Genomic DNA, 17,962 nt, shown 5'->3' with positions numbered 1-17,962 from the left:
TTAACACTTCGATGAAAAGTTTCACGAAATCTTGTTTTTTTCTAAAATTTCATTCTGTTTTTTGTTTTATAATTGGAAGACTTAAAAAATGTTGGCATTTTACATTATTAATCAGTGAAACATTTTAAAAAATTTACAAAAAGTGTGTACTTACACCACCTCTGTTCAAATCACAGCGTGCCTTTACCGCTGCAGCCATTTCGAATGGAATGCTCGAAAGTTCTCTTGAAGAGAAAATCAAGAAATCTTTCTCTCATTATCGCTTGATTGTTCAGCTTCTATCAAACTTTCAATGCAATTCAATTCACGTTTTCTAATTACAATTCAAGGTATTGGAAAACCGCCAAGGACTTTTTTAAGCAGTGTGCTTTAAAACTTTTGATCTTTTCTCGTTGAATAAGAACGTCAAATATTTCTAAAACACTTACAAGATATTTTTATGCACTTCTTTCAGGCAGCTAACCTTTTGATGGTCATGTTACTCATATTTTTGCTTTGTAAATTTGACTTGTCATTCATAAATTCAAAACGATTTTAAATGTTACGAAGGTTCAAATTAAGGTATAAAAAGTTGATTAAAATATATGAAAGCTTAAGATATATAGAAAGCAAAACATTTTGAAAGCCTAAAGGGCAAGAAAATGTTTGAGAATTCCTTCAACATTGAAAAAGTAGCAGAGAATTCATACCACATGAGAGAAAGCATACTGGTGTGAACATTCGAGTTATCGTGTTGATAACCAAGATTATTTGTACAAGAATGTTGTTTATAAGAATATTCAGGCTCAGAATCATCCAATTTTTAAAAATACACTAGGAATATTGCTCAGCTCACATCTTGGTGCCTCATTTCGGCAGTTGCCTGTTTTGCGATGTTCATACCAAAAAACTGCGTGACTGACAAACCTTTTTCAAAAACGGTGGTTCTGTTTGATGTTTTTCAAAAAGGGCGATGTTTTTCTAAACCATGTCAGATTTGATAAAAGTAAGAATACTTAAAAAAAATGTTCAGGCTCAGAATGAAAATTTCTCAACAAATCGAGGCAAGACAAAATGTAAAGTATTTTAAAAAAAATAGAAATGTTGTCAAAAATGTATCTGTTAAAGTTTATCGAATATGCATCATCACATGACGCAGAAACTATACTATTTCAAAAATAGGCGCAACTTAACGAACGACTTCACCCTTTCTTCCATTCATGGCTGTATTGCTATGAACAGAAGAAGGGACTTTTGTTAAAAAATCCTCATAAAACTAGCAAAATGTAGAAAAGAGATAAACATGGTGTTGATCCGGCTCGCTAAGCTCTACAGACCCATTTTTGGCCTTTCCTTTATCATGTTAATCATGTTGATATCAAAAGTTGCCTGGAAATCGCACTGAGCACTGCTGAGAGCTGCAGCTCAGAACCTATAAGGCATCGCGATCACTATAAGACAGACCGGTAAAGAGCAATTTTCAATGTCTTCTAATGTTGCTGCCCCTCCACAAACCGACGAGCAATCATTATTTTTCCATTGTTCTAAAACAAAAGTGCCTCTCCAAAAATATTTCTTTCTACGGTATTGAAAGGTACAGAAGGATATGATTCATCAAATAGGTCTTTAAATTTTTTTCTCGAGAATTTCGGGAAAAAAACGTTTGGAGAAAACTTTCGGACGAAGAAACTTTCGAACGAGGAAACTTAGATTTTGGACGAATAAAGTTACACACGAATTTTGGTCCAAAATTTTCGGACTTTATGTAGACAAATGACTCAGTTTGATATTTTTTAAAATAGCCAAAGTAATTTTGACCATATCTTTCACACAAAGGCAGGTTTACATAAGTCTAAGGAATTTTTCCGAAATTTGAGGAAATTTTCGTGCGAGTTTAAGGAAAATTACACGAAGCAAAGTGAGCACACTGAGCCCAAGCGAGGCTCGCTAAAGTGGCACCCATTTCAAAATTCAAAAAGAAAAGGGAAAGTGGGGGTGCAGAAACTGCATCGAAATCGCTGCATAAATGCTTAGAAGGTATCATATTAGCTTAATATTTTCATTGGGTCAGTTTTAGAATTTTGATCTCTGTTTTGCCTTGTTCAAGCTAGGCCAATACGTAGTATATTAGACAGACTCGTAGTCACAAACTAAATTTTTTACAATAATACAAACTTGCAAAAGAGGGGAGGCCACACATAAGAAAGATTGTGGAGAAATCTCGTATTTTCTAGAAGTGGGGACTTTGAGCTAGGTGTTTATCACATACTCATGTAGGGTTTTACCTTTGTCCAAATGTAAAACTACAATGGTAATAGCAATGTCAGAAGTATTGCCATATACAACTTAAAAGGGTTGAGCATGTTTCTGCTAGAAGAATCAGAGCGAACAGACATACCTTGTCCCATATTTTTATCATATACTTTCAGTTGTGTGTGTTCTCAAATGTTTAAAGTTTTCTATGTTTTTATGTCCATTTTACTTGCAAATCTAGGCCAGGTTGATTTACAAGAATTGAGTATATCTTGAGACTTTCTCGCATCCAATTATTGACATCCAAAGTAACAATTAATAGAAGGCAAAGAGCCTGAGCCTCTGAATACTCTGCTAATATGGAAACAACTTCACTACTGCTTAATCACTAAATATAATTTGTCCTTAAGTAAGCAGTTTAAAGGTTTTGTATGATAACTAGTCTTGTTCCCTTGATAAGGTCTCTTGTTATGGCTTCCAACTGCAGCAGAAGTTTGATTGCAGTTTGTCAGATGACATCATCCAACAACAAAGAAAGAAACCTTGAGGTTGTAGCTCAACTTGTGAAAGAAGCTTCATCAGTAGGTGCAAAGGTACTCAATATTTGACTCATTATGATAATCATAATAATGGTTTAATCCTTCTAATTACTAATGAATCTATCAGCTTTATGAAATACATTGCAGGGCTGCAGAGAGGGAGGCAAGGAGAGGGGCAAATTGCCCCAGGACCCTCAGGTCTATGGAGCCTCATCAAGTAATGAATTCCTTTTTAAGTGTGGTATTGTTCAAACGTAGCAAAAGTATTCTGGTCTTGCCCCAGAGCCTCCAAAGCCTCCAAAGCCTCTCAACAGCCCTGATACATTATACTTAGATTCTTATGATTCTCACTCTAGCTTACTTAAGTCGTTGCCTCAAATGGCAAACTGAAAGAACTTTATGAAATAATTTGCAACCCCTCTCATGCTTGGAGTATTGTCTGCAGTGTAATTGTGCACCATGGGGGGGGGGGAGGGGGGGGATCTAATCTTCAATAATGTACAATGTACTTGATCTTCTTTATTCAGACAAGACAGAATGGGGAAATCTTTTCAGGCTAAGGCAGTCCGCTACTAAAGGGTATCAAAATGATTTACTACTAGGCTCTTTTAATAAAATTTTTAGGCTGTTTTTCTTCCTGAATGCTTTGATTATGTTGGTGAAAACAGATCACAGACAGTTGAACTAGCAGAGCCACTGCATGGAGACACTATAAACAGGATGAAAAAAGTTGCAGCAGAATGCAATGTTTGGCTCTCGTTAGGTGGATTTCATGAAAAGGTATGGTTTAGAAATCATCCAGGTCTATTTGATTTATGTATAAATTGCATTTTTATGGTGGGAATGCCGAATCAGAGGCGCCTACACAAGGGGGGCAGAGGGGGCAATAAGTGCCCTGAAATATGATGACTACTTTGACTACTCTCGTTATGTTAATATCTATTAGAAAATACTAGAAAGATAATAACACCAGCACAAAAATGCAGAGAATGAAAAGTTTGTCTGTGACAAGGTCGGCCACATAGGGAGAGCAGCAAAGATAATCAATGATAAACCAAAGATGTGTACTCCAGAAGTACTCCAGGAACCTAAGGAGGATAAATCGGTATAAAAACTTAGCGGGCAATCAAAATTTTACAACCAGCCCATTTATAACAACTATGATTTTTATAAAACCAAAACTTGTGAATAGTGAGTGACAAAGCCATTTAATAACCATTTTCATTTATGGATAATTTTGTCAACATTTTCTTTATGTTTAGAATCTTTGTTGGTAAAAAACCCAGCTGTATGGGTGGCACATATTCAAGTTAATATTTTATTATATTACCCCCACCCTCGCCCCCCTTCCACCTAGGAATGCGCGATTATGTTAGTAGAAAAATTCAATGATTTGCCTTCGGCACCAACACTGCCCCTCCTGCCCTAATCTTGTGCAGGCGTCCCTGTGCCCAATTCTTATTTTTAATGGATGACAAAAGCATCTGTGAGTTCATCACAAGTAAATAACAACATTTCAATCAGATTCTTTTTCAAAGGCACCCTGGTTCCTGTATTAAGGCAGTAATTATTTGATGATAAACCCTGCAAGAGAACTTAAGTTGTGTTCCTTTTTTGTGGCACAATTACTGTAGTAAAGGTTTTTAGGAGTTAATTGTTTGTAATCATTTGAAAACCATATTAGAAAATATGACTTTGGAATAAACTTCTAAGTTTTTTATAGAGTTCAAGTTGACTTCCTATCTTGAAGTACGGTTTCATAGTCTTGGGAAAAAGCTATCAGAAACCCTTTTTGTTAGTTTTCTAATAAAACTAAATTCAAACTTCCCTTCACCTTTTAAGAACCAATATTAGTCTGATTGATGATTTTGATTTTGATTAATCAACTTTTCTTTGGAATTTACACGCATCAGAGTGTTTCATTTCTAATTCTGAGAAGGTAAAGAAATGTCTCTAGCATCTTGCTTCAATGCAAGTTGCAAAGTGGGGGGCCAAGGGTAAGGTAAATAATTTGCAAAAAGGCTCTTTGTTTCACAAATATTTTGGGAGACACAGCATAGCCCTCTGCCTCCATCTTAAGGGGCCCAGTCTAGCATAGCAATTCTTGCCCATAGTAAGAAACTTAGAAACATAGTAAGAAGCAGTTAAATGAAGGATGTAGAAGGATTCCACAATGCTGAGCAACTCTTTTAAAGTTGTAGTCTGTGAATTTATGAATACTCTTGTTACAATTTTTACAGGGACCTTTGGAGGATGAAAGAAAAGTATATAACTCACATGTATTGATTGACAACCATGGGGTTATCAAGGAGGTATATAGAAAAACTCATTTGTTTGATGTCAACATTAAAGGTGGGGCTGTTTTAAAGGAAAGTGAGTATGTTATTCCAGGGACGTGTCTATCTCCACCTGTTGCATCTCCTGTGGGTAAAATCGGAATGCAAGTTGTATCCTTTTCATAGTTTTTTTTTGCCAGATGCTTAACTCGTCCCCGAGTGCTTTTTGATTCGACAAAGCTATCATTTTTAACAGATTTCGACATTCACCTTATTTCCTACTGCGTTTTCAAACGTTCTTTTGGTCGATTTATTTTTTGCCAATGGTCTTTTATCAATGATAGCCAGTGAAAAGATTGGCTTTGACGTTGGTTCCTGGCATTCCTTAACATTTATCAGTGCTACGACATCCGTTTTCCAGAACTGTCTTGTACACAGGCACAAATGGGTGCAGATATACTGACGTTTCCTTCAGCATTCACCGTTGTGACGGGGATGGCTCATTGGGAGGCGAGTTGAATTCTACTTTCCTTAATTTCAATTAAGATAAGATAATACAGAAAAAAATTTAGGAGATTGGCTATCTCTTGCTTAGAACCCAAGCGATTTCAGTTGATGATCATCTCAGAATTTGCAAAAAATCATAACTCGGCTTTCAAGGTATGGTATGATACACCTGCCGAAATTCGTGCCCTACCAACAAAATATTTGTAAAGACAACATAAAATGCATCAAAAGAGCTAGAATCTCCAACACAAATTCTAGCTGGAAGATTGGCAGGCAATGGTTAGACTTAAAGTGCTTATTCTTACGATTTATACACATAGTTGAAATATGTTTAGTTTGCTGGGTTTTTTACTTTTTGTTAAGATAACTACAACTATGAAAAACTGAACAATAAGGCACCTTGCCAAAATTTATTACACTTATCTGTTACATTTATTTATCACATTTATTTATCAAATTTATCACACCGTTATAAGAAAATTCCGTTAAGTTTGAGAGGAACAGTCAAGCAATTCAATTTCATGCCAACAAAATATGTTTAATTTTAGGGACAAATTTTATAACTTATATTTACGATTCATTTGGCCACTTATACCATCTGTTTCATTTAGTCTTCCTCTATCCTATTTTATTGACTCAAACCGGGTGCAATACTTGTACTATTCAGCGAGTCTTCTTTTCTTTGCTCTTTCATTTATTTACTGGCTGTTTCATTTACTTTCTTCCTTTGCGTTGACCCACCTCACACACCAGATTTTGGGGATGCGATTTTCATCCACCGAATTCTATTATATTAAGTAGTGCGTGATTGTTCTATTCTAAGTTTTATTTGTATTTTATCAGCGTATCACGAGAGCTTTACTTACTAAATTTAATTCATTAAAAAAGCACATCAGTTGATGATTCTATTGGCTTGCCAGAAACTATTTATCATTATATACAACATAATATCATTTTCACATACTGCGTTTCCCGATATTACTTTGCTTTACATTTAATATTATTGTTTCTTCTGGAGTATGGTCATTGATTCTAGTATTTTGAATTTTTCTCATTTTTGAAATTATATCTAAATGTACACAGATTTTGTTTATGATGGAGTGTGGTCATTGATTCTAGTATTTTGAATTTTTCTCATTTTTGGAAATATATCTAAATGTACACAGATTTTGTTTATGATGGAGTGTGGTCATTGATTCTAGTATTTTGAATTTTTCTCTTTTTTGAAATTATATCTAAATGTACACAGATTTTGTTTATGATGGACCTTCATCCCAATCAGGTACTTCTTAGAGCAAGAGCTATCGATAATCAATGTTATGTTGTCGCTGCTGCTCAAGTTGGCCAACATACTGAACAACGACGATCATATGGCCATGCTATGGTTAGTCTTACTATCCTAAATTGCTGTTGTTTTGAAAATAAGAGGACTATAGAGATTTTTAAGTACGCTTTATTGAACTTCTATCATTTAGATGAATAACAGCACTGCCAACCACCCTATTTTGCCCAAGAAAGTAGGTATGATCTCCCAGTCCCCAAGCAGCGAGCCAAATTCTCGTGGTACTAGTCTACTACATGTAATGGTTACTTAAATGAAAAACAATAGAAACTAGAAGATTCGACCAAGATCCACCAGGGACGGGCAACAACTACCAAGGAATGAGCAGCTATCCGCACAGTCTAAACAGGATTTTGGTATAGCCTTTGGTGCTACTGTATTGTTGTTTGTTAAGGTCAATGGGTAACCATGCCTATCATGCTCCCATTGGCATTGTCTTTGTAATCTTGTTCTTGTAAAATTTACTTTTTCAGACTGTGTAAAAAAATAGGAATGAGCAATAAGAACCTGTAAATGAATGATTACCTTAATACGCGAAAATAGCACGATACATTAATTAATGCGAATTGGAAAATTCTTCATTAAGTTCTTATCCGTTATTAAATGTCTAGCGTTAAATATATATCCGCTTATTTCATCCCGCCTTGATTTTTAATGTAACTTATCAAATTACTGAAAATAGCCAGATTTTACGATTATATCTTAAATGAATTATTATGTCTGAAAATGTAGATAATGGAAAGCGTCCAACACGTAAGGACCGGAAAGTGTTCTTTTCACAAGTTCTATCAAAAATAAATCATCTTTTCCTAGTTTTAAGTAAGGTACAAGAGAAACTTAAAATACTTTTTATACATTTGAATGTCCTCATTATCAACTGCTTCCCCTTGAAATTCCACACATTCGTCATCAATCCTTAGTACTTTTCTTTCGAGCCATCAAAACACTCTCCACGGGGATACTCGATCTTTTTCACTTTAGCCACTAAAATTGACATTTTTAGGCTCACCCCACGTAACTGATGCCTGTATTAGAATCTCCAATCCACCTAGACTTGCAGCTTTTTGTCATTTTTTGTTATTTCTACACTGAATTTGAATGTATTTCAGTTAAAAAAATTTGATGACATTGAAAATTCGCGTTAAAAAAATGTCATTTGAATATTTGAATTTGTGATGAATCGCGTTCATTACCACACGTTTTGAAATCAAATCTCGCAATTCGCGTTATTTTGTGATCGCAATAATTTGTTCCGCGTTATTTTGTGTACCGCGTTATTTTTGTGTAATAAGGAAGTAGATTTTTCGTTTTATGTGTTCATATTTGCAAAAACCTTCGTTCCTTTTTTTAGAGTCAATGTTTCCAACAACTTTTTCCTTATTTAATATTTAACAATACTGCCAGGTCTGTGATGATATAAAAATGGTAATGGCAACAAATTGTTAAGCCAAATCAGATCAAATCTAGCTAAATCTTAATTGCCTTGCCTGCCAGTGCAGTCTATAACATTTCTGACTAAAAGGTAAAAAACTGTTTCACTACTAGGAAATGTTATCAAAGTGGGTGTTTTGTTTTTAACAATGAAACCAGGGCTACCAAAAATAGGGATTTTTGTAAAATATCAAGAATCATTTTTTCCTCTTAAAATACATATAACATCTTCCATTCATCATGCATAAAATATATAAAATCTTCAGTGACATTTGGATGGGGATCCATATAGGCATACTGTTGATATTTGAAGGATGCCAGAGGCTCATTAATTGTGATTTTCGGGGGTTAGGAAGTCAATTGTGTATTATGCAAAGACTACCAGAGATAACCGGGTCAATTATTTTCTGTAAATGAGCATGAGATCCTTGCTTATAGTTAATTTGCATTGTAATTTAGGTGTTTTAGTTGTTGAAGGCCTCTGTCAGGTTGTTTCTTTTGTTTTCAGGTTGTTGACCCTTGGGGAGCTGTAGTGTCACAGTGTTCTGAAGGAGTTGGGTTCTGTCTTGCAAACCTGGACATTGATTACCTAGAAAAGGTACGGGAAGGTATGCCTATATGGAAACATAGGCGTTATGATCTGTACAATAATCCATTGAAAACTTAGATGTGTTTTTTTTTCAATAAGCCTTTTTCTATCCTTAAAGAATGAATGCAACAAATCACAAGAAACAGTTAATAGTTCAACTACAGAATGCTTGGATGATTTGTCTGAAAGTTAAAGGCTTATACTAGGTCTTTTAGGTAGAGCTATTCTTAGTTCTATCTTTGAAAATAATAGCAACATAGCCCATTCAAAACAGGTAAAAGACAGGTAAGAAGAAATGTCAAACCATGCAATTAATAACAGAGTAAGAACACAGCTCTTTTAAAAATGTAACAGTTTTATCATACCATATAATTCAAGAAATGTGATTACACAAAAACATCCTTGGAAAATTATGGTAATCTCAAAGCAAAATGTTACAAGTAGCAAGACAATGAAAAGATCTCTAATCAAATGATCAGCGCACCACTTTGACTCTCATTATCAACTAAACAGTTTAAAGGCTACATTACGACACAGTTAAAAGGCTACATTGCATCTAAATAATTGTAATTTTGTTCCTTGTGAAAAGTATGTCCATTAAATGATTTCATTTTTAGATGATATTTTTAACGTATCCATACAAACCTACACTTATCTGAGGTTGTCTAAACTATCCCTAGCTTCAGCAGTTAATATCATATTTATGAAAACAAATCAAACAATACTGTAGATATAAGAATTATGACACTGGAAACTTAGAACAGTAACAAAATTAATTTTTGATAGCTTTATTAAATGCCCAAATAAAAAAGTAATTTTTAAACATTAAAGCTGAAAAACATATTGATAGTTAGCAAAAACATAGTTTTCTTCGGTCATTACTGACAAACACTTTCTGAATGCTTTTCTAATCAAAAGACCCTGTCATAATTAGCTCCGTTCATGTTCATGTTTTGTTGTATTGGTTTGTGGGATGGTCCTGCTTGTGGTCTTGCTGGGTTTGCTCTTCTTGGTGGAGTCAAATACTCAAACATGGAAGTTTGCAGTGTGGAAAGTGTCCGTGTCAAATCACATGGCATTGGATCAGTCCAGAAGAAGTCATGGTTCAGTGCTGCATCAGCATCAATTCTTTTACTTGGATCAAGAATCAAAAGCTTGTCTATCAAATCTAAAGCATACTGATCTTTCACAAAAGACTTCACTCTTTCCTTTACTCTTCTCTTCAAGTTCTGTGGGAGATCCATTTTCATAAAAAGTTCTAATTTGTCAACATTAGGCCATACATCAGTATTGATTGAGCCACACAAATTACTAATATATGTTAATTGATTCTGCTCTGAGGTTCCTTGCATAATTGGGCTTCTGGTCCACATTTCTGCCATAATGCAACCAGCACCCCATATGTCAATTTGTGGTCCATAATTGCGCTCACCCAGAAGTAACTCTGGTGGTCTGTACCACAATGTCACAACTCTGTTGGTGTATCTGTTACCACGAAGATCTTTATTTAGATGAATGGCACGAGCCAACCCGAAGTCTGCCAACTTCAATACACCACCTTTAGTGATGAGAACATTAGCAGCCTTCATGTCTCTGTGCAGAATCTTGTTGAAATGTATAAAGTATAAGGAGTTGAAAAGCATCTGCATTATCTTCTTTATCTCACCTAAGCTGAACTTTACTGACTGGTTGCTCAACAGGCCTGCTAAGTCATGCTCACAAAACTCAAATACCAAGAAGATACTTGCCCTCTGCCTATTATATGGTGAGGCTAAAAACAAGCAAAACAGAATAATTAAATTTTTAAAGGCTTGCAGTTATTGATCACATTCAAACAATTCTATCATAGAGTTCCAAACATGAGTCCTAAAGCCTTAAAGATTTTATTAAAAATAATATATCCATTAGTCATGACACCAACACTATAAAAAGCCATTATCAGGCAAATTGAGCTTGAAAATGTTAAATGATGTCTCTGAAAAACTTGTCACTGATAAACCTGAAAATTCCAAGCCAACCTTTAAAAGGTAACTTGAATGATTAGGATAATTTTCTTTATTAGAAAATTACTGGTGGTAACAGTACTGCAAGAGCTATTGATTTTTGTTTCTTTGAGACTGAGAGATGGTTATAATGGATAAGCATTTGCCTTACAAGAATATAGCACTATAACATACACTGGAAATAGGCTAAGTCTCAAATAATGACTTTCATAAAAACTGGAGATAAATGTTGTCATGAATATAATAATTGATACCTTTTGTGCGGCAAATCTCTATCAAATTGACAATGTTTTCATGACGCAGAAGTTTGAGGATCTTGATTTCTCTCAAGGCTGTGATAGGAAACTGAAAGAAGAGCTCTTTGTGACTACATTGTCCATGCAGTTCATAGAAAAGAGTATGGCAAACAAGATCAGAATCAGCACTTGATTAGATGGCTAAATCTAACTTTCACATCACAAGCCTTGCCTTGAAAATTGATTCGAAATCTGCTTACAATTCTTTGAACACCTGTTTCTCAACAATTTATGCTAGTGCATCAATTTCAAAGAATTCTAATACAGAAAATAGACAGACATCAGGAAAATGTTCAAACTAACCCCTTCCTTTTCATTATCCATCAAAACTTTCTTGAGGGCAACCAAAGCTCTAGACTTGCGATGACGTGCTTTGAAGACCTCACTGAAAAAGGAGATGACCCTCTTACATTAATCAGATAAAACTATTTCAATATTTCAATAATTAAATACATTGAATGAGAACCGATTTACTTTTCAGTATTTCAGTAATCCTCCTGATATCTGCAAACTGCCTTTCCTTTATAGTATTCTAAGTAAAAATACTTACTGCTTTAAAGAGTCTTTTAAGCTGAAAAACTTAATGAGTGGCACACAAGGTTTTTGAACATTCAAAAAAGGTATCTGGAAAAGTGTAATAATTGCAACAGCAGGGATGAAAAGTCAGGATATCAAGACAAACATCAAATTTATTCAATGTTGTACAAGCCTGTGTCCTCTTAAACATACCATAGATGAAATTATCCATGGCGGTGCTTTAAAACAAAGCTATACAAATCTTAGGTATTTAACAGGATTCCAGGGCTTTCACATTCAGAAATTAGCATGCACTGATTTATAATTTTTCTACTGAAACACTAACCTTGATAAAACTTTTGAAACGAACTAGGTAAATGCTTAATTGTATTGTTATGTTCATGTTTACTTCAACAAGGCCATTTCTAGATTTTATTAGATTTTTTGATGATTTGTTTTCATTCTCCGCATGGATTTGAGGCAGCTCTCAGTGATATATTCTCATTCATCTGTATTCCAAAGAGAGCAATTTCCACAAACGATTAAATTATTGTCAAGGGTTCTACGCCAAATAGAGAGGTTTCATAACTGTTTCATATTGTTCGGTACATAACTACTACACATTAATGTTTGGATCAAAATAATAGCAGTTTATTTTGTGGGTGTCTATTACACTTGAAAGATAAAAGCTTTATTATACATTGGTACCATAAAGCTCTAAAATCCAATGGAAAGCTGTAACATCAATAGTACAATATTATTGCTTTTCTGTGTGATTAAAACCGGAAGTTACGAATAGAGTGCCTTGATGAACAATTAGCCACACCTGCTAAAATATTTATGGAGATGCCTGATGTAATTCAGAACTTCACATTAAATGAGTTTCTTTGGCACACAAGTTTATTATTTCATGCTAGCTTTAAACATATTCAGCCCTAAATATCTCTCTGAAAGTTTTCAAATTAACTCACTACTCTGTGACCAAAACACTAAACAACATTGTCACACAAGTACAAAAGAACATACAACATCCTTTTACAGAGCTACAACCAAGACTGCTATAGTTGAATTTGTTTCTTCTATGTTAGAGGCTTGCCAGAAGGCGTAACATGAATTTTGAAAAATTTTTATATACACTCATTTTCTACTTAAAAAGCAAATGTCAATGTTGAGTATTCCAGTTTCTTAATGCTTAGGGAAATTTCAATACTCCTTGTTTCTTAAGAGGTTTTTAAATATAACATCTGGGTATAAAGGTTCTATTTATAAATTTCTATCCAAGGGGATTTAAAAACAGGCTTAGCTTCAGTGTGGTATTCTCTAGAGGTCAATTCAATGCCACAGATCTCTTGCATAGCACCATGGCTTTCACTTTAATTATGGTCCAAAGTAGGGGAATGAATGGGAAATGAATTACTAGGTATGGAAAGTTGGTTGCATGAGAATGCGTTTCTATTGCAGGAAAGTATAACAGTCTTGGCTACTATCAATTTCAATAACTTATCGGCAAAAATGAAGGGACTTAAAACTTTATCAGTACTTCATCTTAAACGAATACAGCCTATAACATCAATAGTCCAAATTTTTACGGGTCCCAATCGAAAACTTTCCTTAGCTGTCACGAGTTTGGATAATTTTAACCTTACCCGAATGTTCCTTGTCCGATCTTCGCCAGCTTTTCATACTTTCCAACTTCGGGACACAATGGAAAGTTGAAATCCTTGCTCATCTTGCTTGCCTAGACGCTTACACCCTCTAACACCTCAACCCCAAACTAAAAAACAAGATGGCAGCTGTCGATGAGTTTTGTCTCGTTTTCACTTCATCTCCTGCGTAGTCACTTAAATGTGTGCAGCTAACGGGTGTTGCTTTTTTAAAGCTTGGTTTCCACTATGAGTTAACGTGAGTTAATTTGGGATAATTTTGTGATCTGACATGGTTTAATTTCTCGATTGATTTCTCATTACTTGATTTCTCGCTAATAAAGAATATGAAACTAAAAAGAAACTACAAAGTCTATGCCGATGATAAGAATGAGAACAGCTACCAGGATAGGAATCTCCACAGGATTAGGTGTCACTAAATCAATTTTAAATAACAAGTCTTGCATAACATGAACTTGGAATTATTTTTACATTATCGTTCAATTAGGATGTGCAGATTGGTGCTGGCTTATTTCAATACGTGAAATTCAAGTACACATAAGTATAAGTCAATACTAAGCTTTCGTAGCCTGTGCTCCAGACCTCTACTTACAAGTTAGGGGTCTTGGACACAGGCTACTAATTCGGAAATTGGCAAGTAAAACAAATAATTTCGTTTAGTTTTGAGTTAGGGCAGCTTGATATACCCAAATATATAGCTTGAATATAGCGAATTTGTATTTCTTTGTCTGGAGTTTGCATTATTTTGTCAGTGCCTGTATTCACCCTATCGGGCAGGTGTATTTATATGACATGGAGCAAGCCAACATGTGTGGTTCACCGCTGATAGAACTAAAGTATCAAACAAAACAGTGAATTTCCGTACCCATTTTTGCGTAAGATTTGGTCTATTTAATGTCATCAGTTTAGCATCTTGGATCCTTTATGTAATTTTCATGTTATAAACAACCTTCTGCTCCATGTTTTATTATTTTATACAATTACAAAAAATAGGAGACTTCTTAAGTTGTTTGTTTGCGAGACATCTGAAGATTGTTTGCGAGTTAAAGTATATGACAACTAGCCAGTCATAAAAATCACGAAACTTTGGTGTTCTGAATTTTTAAACATTCCATTTTTAATTACTTTGCTTCCAAAATAATATAACTTGTTTAAGTTATCTTAATATCTAGACCTCGGACTGTAGCGCTTGTCGGTGGCTAATTCTTCGTTAGAGTTGCTGGGCTCCCCAGAACATTTCCTACATTAGAAAAACACACACAGATACAAAACTGCTTTTACAATTGATCTGAAGTATTTAAAACATCTTATAACAATACGCTGGAGAAAAAAGCGCAATCTAACGTACTTGTTTTGCTAATTGTAGATTTAAATTAATTGTGACTAGAGATCCTATAAAATTTAAATCTTGTTTATATTCTAGTGATAGTTTATCTAAACAAACAGAATTTCTTCATAGCTATATACAAGCATTTCTTAAAACAGCAGAATAGTCAAATTTTGTAACAGGCTGGTGATTGCAATTTGTATTCAACTATAACTCTATGTTAACTAGAATTCGTCGTGTTTGTTGAGTGTCTTCCCATGCTCGGTCACCATGCTACCTACAAACAGGTTGAAGTGCAGGACTATCTCATCAGCAGAGAGCGTCTTGTCCCCGTTGTCGTCCGCCCCGTCTATCAAGTGCTGAGCTTCCTTGCGCGACTCTTCTTTTTTTGGAACTACCCATGCCTTTGTCTCTACAAAATTTAGTGAACCATCCTTGTCGGTGTCCAATGTTTCTACGAAATGTTTTCTGTCTTCTATAATCCATTCTGGCGCGTCAGTTTTATCATTGTACTGGCCTAAGAACTCTTTTAGATCTATAATCCTATAGGAGAAAACGAATTTAAAATATGGTAAGATTTCAACAGGTCAGTTCGCTTTTAGTAAATTTTCAGTTTTTTGCATACAAATCAATAACTGAAACAAATTGCATTAAACAGACTTAAGTTTTAACTAACTTATCAATGTGTAAACTATGCTGGCAATTCGTTGAAAGAGCTTCGGCTTTCAACTAACAAGTCGTAATTTTCGTTGCTAAAATTGGGGAAGTCCTTTAAATTTTCACTCAAAGACTCAAGAAAAACTAATTTGCAATTCCTTTTCTCGTAACAATGAAGTCCCATTTTATCATAGAGGTTTACCATTTGAAATATTTATTGTTTGATGCCACCACTGATTTGACAAACTCCTTACAGATGCGTACAAAGCTGAACAAAGCATAAAAGCATACGAAGCATTCTATCAAAGAGTTGGAACTTTCAAACGTCGGCTCAAAGGTCAGTATTTTACTCACATTGATTTTCAACTTTTCGGAACCTTTAAGCGTTGTCACATCTTTGTACTCCTAGAATCGGGCTTTGGTCTTTAAGACCGCTAGAAGGTTACCTTAGATAAGTGGTTAAGAAAATCCTGTCAAAAATAGGCTACAATAAGTAAAGAAGATATTACTTATCAAATGAAGCAAGGAATCTCGCCTACCTATCCCCGTTTTGGTCTATGTCATCCAAAACCTCGTTTGCAGCTATGTTTTGAAGAACATCACGGTGGCTCTCCTCTGGATGGCGAAAATATACATACTCATGTCGCTCTAGAAACCCGTCTTTATTTTCATCAGCCTCTTCGAATTTGTTCTGATCTCTTTTCATTTTACGTTTTAATTCCTAAAATATACACAAGCACAAACTTAGAACCACATTAATTTTACACACCAAAAACATAAACGGCACTGTCTATACAACATCGAGCACTACGTAACTGATCGGTTAACAGTATTCTTTACTTATCACACACTCCTGCGAACAATAACAAAATGGGCCTAGCTGTTCGGTCTGCTCTGATGATTCAGCTAGATAAACAGATTTGATACGAGTTTCTAGCTTGTCTGTATGACATTATTCGTTGTTTTAGCAAAACAAATATAAATAGTCTAGATAAACAGAGCCTTTAAACGCTTGGCAGGCAATCTAGACAGTTTTCTAAATAATGTACGTGTAAAAATAACAGTTATTATCATTCAAGAAATCCTTCCTTCTTTATTTGAACGAATCAGGAATAAATGCCTCAGACAGGAATAATTTGTTTTTGTCTACTTGAATATTTTGTGCTTTGTCGGATGAAAGAGCCTTGAAATCTTATACTTTTTCAAAAAATTTATAGCTGTTTAGGGCTTATAGCTGTTCAGATTGCAAACAGTACTTTTACCAATTGTATCATGACTGTTAAACTTGCAAAAGTAGGTATGAAAGTTGAATGAATTAAAAGAAATGGTTAATAGGGCCTTTATCAAACTCACATTATCCATAGATGCTTCGTGATCCCAGTCTCCATAATGCGAAGATTTATATTCCTGCCATGTTAGTTTTCCATCTTTGTTTTTATCATCGTCGCGTATTACGTCATCAAGCATCTCCCACATGTAGCGGGTCCTCTGTCGCTCGATCCATTCAAACAGCTCGTCTTCCACAACACTGCCGTCCTTGTTAACATCAATTTTATCCACTATAATTCTTAGACGCCGTTTGGATTCTGCTTCTGAAAGTTTGTCAAAATCATGTCCATGTCCACGTCCAAGAAATGCTTCATGATCGTAATCAAGGTTGTGTTCTTTCCCCTTTTCATAATGCTCACTATCAGATAATGTTGCATGTGCACCGTCGTGGTCAGCGTGCCCACTAACTATTGCAAGTAAATGCAGCAAAATGAAGCTTAAGACCATATCCATTTTTAATTGATACTTTTCAATAGAACGAATTTATTGGGGGGTAAAAATCTTTCCCAAAAAATGTAGCAAAAGCTAGAAGCTGAGGCTTGGAGATGTGCTGAACAAAAAAAACCCTCGTGAAAACTCTTGCTCGGGCTTCTTCTCTGCGGATTCAATTAGTCACTGCATCAGAGGGCAACCTTCTTTTGAATGGTAAGATGCTGATAAATGGCAATCCTAATCATATTTGTCAAGAAACGTGCTGCGTGTTCATTGCAGGAACTGAAGGCTGATCAAACATAACAAAAATATATAAAATAATCAATGATTTTGCTGAGCTTGTGTAGATTGTTAAACAATTTAGATAGCTGCCAGGTGACCAAACCTGAAGACAATAACACAACTGTAGATACAGGCCTTACAGAACACATAACGGAGTTTTGAAACGAGTGGTGTTCTCATTGGTCAAATTCATTCACAAAAAGCACCAGACGAGGCGAAACAGCTCAACTCTACTGCCAATTAAACAAGTAAAACATAATCTAAAGCAATTGAGCTAACTTCAATCAAGGCTTTCAGAAGCAGTCTTTGCTACCATCCTTTTGTTGTTCAATGCTTTAGGTATGGCCGATCGAGAAGGAAATTGAAAATCTAGCCAGTTTGGTTGCTAAAAGGTTTTCAGTATAAAACACCTCGAGCAACATTGTTCTTTGTACGATTTTAAGTAAATTGCGGGAGCATTTTGAGTGGTTGGATGATACTTCTGTGGTCCCTCCGAATGGTAGAAAAGAGGACTCTAAATACAAAAGAAAAGACTCACCC

The 17,962-nt window shown here is 35.0% G+C and overlaps 3 protein-coding genes across 5 annotated transcripts in view; 1 reads left to right on the top strand and 2 right to left on the bottom strand.

Moving 5' to 3' along the window:
• The first annotated feature begins 981 nt into the window (after positions 1-981).
• Positions 982-17,962, top strand: part of LOC135693694 (deaminated glutathione amidase) — a 47,930-nt gene continuing 30,949 nt past the window's right edge. The window contains exons 1-8 of one of the 3 annotated variants that reach the window (XM_089111083.1): positions 994-2,016; positions 2,693-2,825; positions 3,396-3,551; positions 5,012-5,218; positions 5,447-5,557; positions 6,837-6,938; positions 8,836-8,925; positions 15,636-15,716. In XM_089111083.1, the coding sequence (XP_088967209.1) occupies positions 2,006-2,016; positions 2,693-2,825; positions 3,396-3,551; positions 5,012-5,218; positions 5,447-5,557; positions 6,837-6,938; positions 8,836-8,925; positions 15,636-15,662 (837 nt within the window). In that variant the 5' untranslated portion in view covers positions 994-2,005 and the 3' untranslated portion in view covers positions 15,663-15,716. Of the gene's footprint in view, positions 2,017-2,692; positions 2,826-3,395; positions 3,552-5,011; positions 5,219-5,446; positions 5,558-6,836; positions 6,939-8,835; positions 10,157-15,635; positions 15,717-17,962 lie in introns of those variants that run through there. The other 2 variants (XM_065212237.2, XM_065212236.2) reach the window with 2 other exon arrangements.
• On the bottom strand, positions 9,252-13,530 carry LOC135693689 (cyclin-dependent kinase 9). Its single transcript, XM_065212230.2, has 4 exons — positions 13,378-13,530; positions 11,519-11,600; positions 11,174-11,264; positions 9,252-10,687 (listed from the first exon to the last, which is right to left on the bottom strand). The coding sequence occupies exons 1-4, from the start codon at positions 13,458-13,460 to the stop codon at positions 9,828-9,830; spliced, it is 1,116 nt and encodes a 371-aa protein (XP_065068302.1). The 5' UTR covers positions 13,461-13,530; the 3' UTR covers positions 9,252-9,827.
• LOC135693692 (calumenin-A-like) lies at positions 14,671-17,859 on the bottom strand. The gene is made up of 3 exons (XM_065212234.2): positions 16,733-17,859; positions 15,919-16,100; positions 14,671-15,265 (listed from the first exon to the last, which is right to left on the bottom strand). The coding sequence occupies exons 1-3, from the start codon at positions 17,159-17,161 to the stop codon at positions 14,947-14,949; spliced, it is 930 nt and encodes a 309-aa protein (XP_065068306.2). The 5' UTR covers positions 17,162-17,859; the 3' UTR covers positions 14,671-14,946.

Source organism: Rhopilema esculentum, chromosome 11, assembly GCF_057945365.1.
Source record: "Rhopilema esculentum isolate cy_ngs chromosome 11, ASM5794536v1, whole genome shotgun sequence".
NCBI classification, from domain to species: domain Eukaryota; kingdom Metazoa; phylum Cnidaria; class Scyphozoa; order Rhizostomeae; family Rhizostomatidae; genus Rhopilema; species Rhopilema esculentum.
The sequence above is the reverse complement of the archived record's forward strand: the minus strand, read 5'-3'. Positions and strand labels throughout refer to the sequence as shown.